Source organism: Oryzias melastigma, linkage group LG19, assembly GCF_002922805.2.
Source record: "Oryzias melastigma strain HK-1 linkage group LG19, ASM292280v2, whole genome shotgun sequence".
In the NCBI taxonomy this organism is placed as follows: domain Eukaryota; kingdom Metazoa; phylum Chordata; class Actinopteri; order Beloniformes; family Adrianichthyidae; genus Oryzias; species Oryzias melastigma.
Genome location: NC_050530.1, coordinates 7,872,947 through 7,880,103, shown reverse-complemented (window position 1 = coordinate 7,880,103; position 7,157 = coordinate 7,872,947). Strand labels below are relative to the sequence as shown.

At 37.0% G+C, this 7,157-nt stretch overlaps 1 protein-coding gene across 1 annotated transcript; it reads right to left on the bottom strand.

Annotated features, from left to right (window-relative positions):
- Nucleotides 1-527: 527 nt before the first annotated feature.
- Nucleotides 528-7,102, bottom strand: LOC112154677 (mucin-13). Its single transcript, XM_024285808.2, has 12 exons — nucleotides 6,945-7,102; nucleotides 4,761-5,075; nucleotides 4,556-4,669; nucleotides 3,560-3,669; nucleotides 3,398-3,456; nucleotides 3,169-3,308; nucleotides 2,814-2,942; nucleotides 2,684-2,729; nucleotides 2,546-2,583; nucleotides 1,207-1,294; nucleotides 859-1,099; nucleotides 528-775 (listed from the first exon to the last, which is right to left on the bottom strand). The coding sequence occupies exons 1-12, from the start codon at nucleotides 6,997-6,999 to the stop codon at nucleotides 620-622; spliced, it is 1,491 nt and encodes a 496-aa protein (XP_024141576.1). The 5' UTR covers nucleotides 7,000-7,102; the 3' UTR covers nucleotides 528-619.
- Between the last annotated feature and the right edge of the window lie 55 nt (nucleotides 7,103-7,157).

Sequence of the window (7,157 nt, the reverse complement as noted above, 5' to 3'; positions counted from 1 at the left end):
AATTCTTTTATTTTTTCTACTATGAGAAAAAAACGCTACAAGAACATTTTAAAAACTCTAAAAAGACGTTTTTCATATTCTGATAAAATTGTGTTTTCGGGGGTTTTAACATGTTCTTGTGGCAATTTGTTTTCAGTTGATGGAGGACAAATATGAGGAAATTTGTGCTTGAGTAGTTCTGTATTCAAATGGATGTGAATCAGGAGCAGACAAAAAGATGTTTGAATTATCTTGAAGCGGTGACGTCGGCAGGCCACAAGCTCCCACTCTACATTCCACTAGATCCATGGACTAATTCCTTTACCTGGTCCGAGCTGGGATCTGGTTCAAAACCGTACGGCTGGATTCCTGTAATATTTTTGTTGCACTGCTAATGTTAGGTTGTGGATGTGAGGGGCTGTAAGCTACTGGGAGAGCATGTAAACAGATGGATGATGGGAAGTGTAGGCGGTCTTACTCCACACCAACAGTTTTTTTTTTTAATCAAAAGATGGCGGGAGTGGGTCTTTAAGCGAGAAGTGGTGATGGAATGTGATACAATAGGGCTCTTTTTTATTCATTACATGTTCTATTTACAAGCAGCTGCTGGGATTCTGCTTTTCTTTAACCTTCTTGCATCTCAGTCTTTGTAGTAAGGGTTGGAGTGGCCTTGGTTCTGAGCGTATGGGTTGTACTGAGCTCGGTTCTGGTTGTAGGGGTTGCTCTGAGGTCGATTCTGAGCGTAGTTGTTGGGTCGGGAGTATGAGTACCCGCTATCCTGGTCCTCGTTTAGCCACTGTAAAAAGACGAAATATATAAATATATTTGTGGGGGAAATCAGATGATGTAAAGTGACATTGGAACTAAGTGAAAACTCACCGAGTTTGAAGAGATCAGGTTTTGCCGGCTGTTGCCTGGCATCATCTCCATGTTGTTCCTGTTGTCCATGGTGGTTGTGGCCCGCGGGATCCGCGGAACCCCAGCGGGCGCATTTGTCTGAGATGTGTAATCATTCTTTACGCTGTTTCCACCAACTGGTGCCTTGGTTGAAAAGTGACTGATGTACGGCTTCACATCTTCAGCTTCTTTACTCTTCTTCTTGGATTTTTTCTTTGGTGATCTACAAAGCACATGCGATTGTGTTTTTGAGAATCAAGTGAGGTGGAATATGACAAAGACAGAAGCCGCGGTGCAGGCGAAAGCTAGTGAACGGACACCGTCACTTACTTTACTGATACAACAATGAGAGCGATGAGGAAGCTGAGCGTCAGCACTCCGAGAACGGCGCCCACAATTACCAGGATCAGCTGCCAATCTGAGACGCAAAGAACCAGTGATTAGGAAAACTGAAAATAAGGACAAAATGTATTTGCTTCTTTAATAAAATATAAAACTTATGAAAGTCCATAATTTACAGAGCCTGGAATATCACGGGAAAGTGAATGTATTTCCATAATTCCATTCAAAAAATTATAGAATATAGATTCAGGGACCACAGTTCAATTGATTTAATAAAAATATATATATATATATATTCCCGACCGCTCCGAAGTTGACATTTAAAAAAAAAAGAAAGGAACAAAAATTCAAAATAAATGCTACCAAGGTCAAAGTGAAGACTGACAACCGGATGCTAGCTTCAACCATATCCAACTTTTAAGGTGTGACGGATAAATATATCAAAATATGATGCAACTGTCGTAAAACTAAATATAATATAAATCCACCGTCTCTCTGACGTTTTTGTCTGTGTGTAAAACAGTTGAGACGCTGTTGCAGCGTATTAGCCAGAGCAACTTCTTCTACATGAGAACTGTCTCAATAATTCTTTATGTTGAGGAAGACTCCTGATTTGTAAAAATCTGCTTTATTGTTCTTTGAAGTCGAAGGCTCTTCTTCTGTTTTCTCACCGACTCTTTTCCCCCAAAAGAAACTTTCCAAATAAGTTTTTATGTTTGGTTTTTGTATTTAGCTTTGAGCTACTAGCTTAGCAATCTAGTTAGCCATGCAGGTAACTGCTTTTAGTCACGTGATCAAGATGGATGTTGTGAACAGAATCCAGAAAATAAAACTTCCTTTATGATCAGAAAATAAACTAAATGGAAACAATCTAGATTAGCGCATTTATTTCCTTTTTTTCTGTCTGTGGCGCGGTGCCAAATGACCTACGGACTGGTGCCGGTTCATGGATCGGGGGTGGGGGGACCACTGATCGAAAGGACAATTTTCATGAAGCCATTTCGTCAAGCCATTTTTGAGCCTGGAACAACGGAGGAAATGGAGAAGAAGGACTGGACTGTCGGTTAGTGATCCAAGCTGTGGTGTTCTGATCAAAGTAAAGTGTGTCCTTCATTTGGGAATCAAGGTCCAAGGGATTAAAGGAAGAGCAGAACCAATAATGCGGTGAGAAACCTCAATAGTCAGTCATCTATATCGTATAAAAAGCTTAAATTTCTGAATGGAAAATTGGAAATGCATAGACTTTTCCATGATATTGTAATTTTTGTAATGGGTCTATATATCGACATAGTGCTGCTTTGACAGACAAACCTATCTTTATACTCACTTTCTGAACAGTTGAAGCCACTGTAACCAAAAGTGCAACTGAAAAACAAGACAATTGATTTTAGATTTTAGTACTAGCGTTTTAGATATATAATATAATATAATATAATATAATTTTTGGATGGATACATGGACTTACTCGTCACAGGACTCAGAATCCACAGCTTTTTGCCCAGAAGGACATGCTAAACAAGAGAAAAAAATGAAATTACTTTTTTCATTCCCTTCCCGTTAAAGACAATTATTTTCGTTCTTTCATGTCTTCTTACCCAAACAGAGTCTCTCTGTATAACCTGATTTTATGTAGCCATCTTGGCAAACGCAGGAGAAAGATCCCTCTGAGGCGGTGCACTTGGTAGAGTCTACGTCACAAGAATTTCTTTCACACAAGTCGGTGGCTGCATTTGGAAAAAACAAAAGTGAAAAGATCAGTCAACAAAGAGATCAATAACTCACAAATCACGTTATTTCTAAAGTTATCTCAGCATCAGCCTACAGTCTTTTCAACTTAACAAGGTCACAGAAAAAGGCAAAAACAGCAGAACAGGAACTGAATGACACATCTTTTTCTTTTTTAAGCTCAAAAATAAAGAAGGTTAAAAAATATCTTATATTTAAACTCACCAACAAAGTCAACCCCACAGTCTTCACAGGTGTTAATTGAATTTTCAACATCCTTTCCCGTGACATCTGAGTCTGATTTGAAACTCAGATCTACGACTGCTTCAGCGTCACCAGCTCGAGTCATTCTCGTTTGCTTTTGCCTAAAAGAAAAAGTAAAAGGGTTTTAATTACAATTGTTTCTCTACAATGATCCTCTGCATTACAACCATTGGGTAACTTGTGAACGTACCTAAATTCCACCACTACACATCCAATGTAGTCAGTATTACCTTCAAAAGCTTTATCCATCTGTACATTGAGAACAACACAGACGTTATAACATGGTAATTACAATATTTAATTAAAATCCAAGTTAACTGTAACCACATAAATATCAAATAAAACCACTTACTTTAGCAATAATTTTCTCAGACTCTGTTTTAAATGCGGTTGATGTCTTGTCTTTCAGCTCTTCAACATATGTCAAACCTGGCACGTCCACTTGTCCGGGGAAAACTTTAGCTGCAAAGAAAAAGATAATCTTAAGAAACTGCTGGAGTGTTCACAAATGTGTTTTTGGTGTTCTTTTTGTGTTCTTGTGGCATTTTTCTGATGATGGAGGACCTGTATTAAGATAAACTTGAATATGTGCTGAAGTTTCAGCCCCTTTCTAATATAGTTGGATAACAGACCTTAGAAGAAAACAAAAATACTAATTTATGACACATGGATGGGATACCTGTGGCAGGTTAATGCGATTAGTTCAGATCTGTTTTTGTGTCCGGAATTGTCCACATTTATACTATGTTGTAAAATAACAGCGGGTAAGTAGCAGTCTGAATTGGGGAGAGATCACGCAACCAGGTGGTAGAATATTGATATTTACTTTCTTGTTTACTATTTTCATGGTTTAAGCTTCAGAGAGCAGTACAAGAGAAGCAGAAATACTAATTCATGTCAAATCACGCACTTTTCATTTAGTGCTTTGTTACAATTGATTATATATGGAGAACTGGAGTGAGTGTAACTACCTTTTTAAAACATCTTCTTGCTAATCTTTTCCATGATATTTTATTATAGCGCATGTTATTTATGTCATAAAATGACCAATCAGATGCCTCAAAAAGTTTTTGATTGACAGATTCTCCTGAGCCCACTGTAAGTGGAAGGGGTGTGGTTTTCCGACAAGCTCACTCCTGATAGGTGAGTGTGGTTGCCATAGAAATGTGGACTCAAACCAACTCGGACCAGTCCCGGCTTACTGACGATATCTGGACATGGCGACTCCCATATGACACGACTTCATTTTGTTGGAATCAGAAGCAAATAATTATTAATGGGTGACATCACAATCACTCTGTCCAGTTCTCTTGTACAGTCAATAGCTGGTACATAAAAGAATATTTACCCTTCTGACAAAGATTGTCAATGTAGGAATCGCCCGGTAGACAGAGACACACGAAGTCATCAGCACGAGGCTCACAGGTGCTTCCTCCTCCGCATGGGTTTGGATTGCAGGGACCTGAACCCAAACACACAGCAATGTAAATGAAGTCTGAAACCTAATTGTCATTCGGGAAAATTCCCGATTCAGTGAACAGAGGAACATGTACTTGGTTTTTCTGTCACTGGTGGTTTGTCAGTCTCAGGTTTGTCCGTTTCTCCGGTTGCTGGGCTTCCTTCAGTTGGTTGAGTCTCTCCGGTTGCTGGGCTTCCTTCAGTTGGTTGAGTCTCTCCGGTTGCTGGGGTTCCTTCAGTTGGTGGAGTCTCTCCGGTTGCTGGGGTTCCTTCAGTTGGTTGAGTCTCTCCGGTTGCTGGGGTTCCGTCAGTGACAGGTGGGGTTTCATCCCCAGGTGTGGCTGGTGGTGTTGCGGTATCTGCTGCAGGTGTGGATCCATCTGAAGGAGGATCTTCTCCTGTAGCAAAAACTAAAAATTGTTTAAAAGTTATTGTCATTTTCTGGGTACTGACACTTTCAATTAAGCGTTGATTTTGTCCTTGATTATGAGATGATGGTTTTCATCTTTTTGCATCTCCTGTTGGGATCTTTTGCTCTGTCTAGTTGCCTCACGACTTCTTTTTTGTTTTCTGAAAACACTGTTTAGTTTCAGTTCATTAAAATACTAAAATCAACATCATTGCAGTTTTTTCCCCTAAAAAGAAACTTTCATACAAACATAACAACACATTTTCATATTTCTTTTGATTTTTTATTTGTTCACTCTAAAATTGATTCAAAAGAATAAACAACATAAGCAGGAATATAACGATGAATGACTATCTGCAAAACCGGCTCTGATTATTGCTTTTAATTTACCTTTATACTCAACTCACTTCCAAAAGTTTAATCAACTTTTTTAAAAACGTGTTTTATGGTTCTAAAAGCAAATTTAAACCATCCCCGAAATTTCTTAACAAGCTAACTTTATTTTCATGCATTTAAAACTTATTTTGTGTTTTATTTAATTCATTTTTCATTGTGAAATTGCATACAAGTGTAAAACTTGTTTGTATCTAATTCGCCTCTAAAACTTAAATAATACATTTTTTTAAATAGGTTATTTTATGACAGGTTTAGTAGAAATATCTGCATCAGAAAAGGACATGTACTTTGAGTTCAGGACAATAAATCTTTCTGACTCTACTTTATTGTGGGCTATTGCCACAGCCCATATAGAGTCAAAACTGAGATGATAAGACTTTAAGTAAAAGAAAACATATAAAAATGTTTATATAAGTAAGAAATTATGTGGAAAAGCAACAATTGTGGATTTTAATATGTTAAACACACTTAGTTACACTTAAAAAAGTGAAGCGTTGGATCAACTGACTAAAGTTCTGTAATTTGTTACATTTCAAATTTTTTGTCTTTATCAGATTAGAAACTTGAGTCGATGGTTAACTAAACTTAAAAATGTATTTTGTAAATGATAATAACAAATTACAGAGCTTTTGTTAATTGTTTTTTTTTTACAGTGTATGCCTAAATAAAAAAATTACGACTAAAATTGTATTAAAAACATAAAAATAATAATAATAATAACAAATACACATGTATGAAAGCGTAAATAATAATGTGGGCCTGGATGACCTCTAAAGGTAGATGATCGCCTAGGGTCCCTACTTTAACATTTACTCAGTGTCTAAAGTAAATTCTCCAGCTATTATTATTTAATTTTGTCATAAAAAGTCACTGAAATGGCATAAAAGTGATCTTGAAAAAGTGTTTATCCTCATGAATGATTAACAAATTAGCACATTCCATACATTTAATGTTTTTACCAACTAAAAATAATGTACATAAAATTAATTTCTTTAACATTTAAGCGTAATTTCAGTTTTAATATCAAAACATTTGAATTCTTGACATTAAGGCTGTTTCAAAGTGGACCAGTAATGAAGTAATTTGCTGTTTCACCCTAGATAAGAATTTAAAAAAATCATACAAAGGCTGCAGAGGGCCCCATTTTATTCTTCGCCTGGGCCCCCCAATTTGCTAAGTACGGCTCTGCTTCCAGTTCAAATGCATGAAAAAATTTTTAAAAAGCTCCATAAAAACTTTTCTATTATTGTAGTCTGGAATAAAAGAACTTAAAAACAGGAAACATCTGCTTCTATGACAAAAGGATCTCCATGTTTCATAAATTAAAAGAGTTTTGCTGGACTGACCAAAGAAAGGTGTTTGTTTTGGTTTTCTTTATCCTAAATTTCTCAAAAATAAACATTTAAAACTGGACCACAAAATTTCCCTCTTCAAAAACTCGATGAGATTTATCTCTAATGTGATGAACTCTTACCAAATAAGGCGGTGGCCATCCAAAGGACGCCAAGAACTGAAAACAGCTTTGCCATCCTGAAAAATGTAAAAACAAAAAAGCAAGGGAACAAAACCAGATTCCTCCGTTGGAAAGTGGAAAAGTGGTGCGACGGAGGGTTTAGTATCCTATTAGTGAGAAGGAAGTTGAGCGGCCTTAATTGTTTTAGTCATTAGCCCCTCCTCCTGGGCGGAT

Bases quoted from the DNA above. Each gene is read 5' to 3' on its own strand.
- LOC112154677 (XM_024285808.2), bottom strand. From the start codon at position 6,999: ATGGCAAAGCTGTTTTCAGTTCTTGGCGTCCTTTGGATGGCCACCGCC. The intron at 2,730-2,813 runs GTAAGAAGACAT...TCTCTTGTTTAG, and splicing joins TACAGAGAGACTCTGTTTGG to CATGTCCTTCTGGGCAAAAA. The intron at 2,584-2,683 runs GTAAGTCCATGT...CTTGTTTTTCAG, and splicing joins GATTCTGAGTCCTGTGACGA to TTGCACTTTTGGTTACAGTG.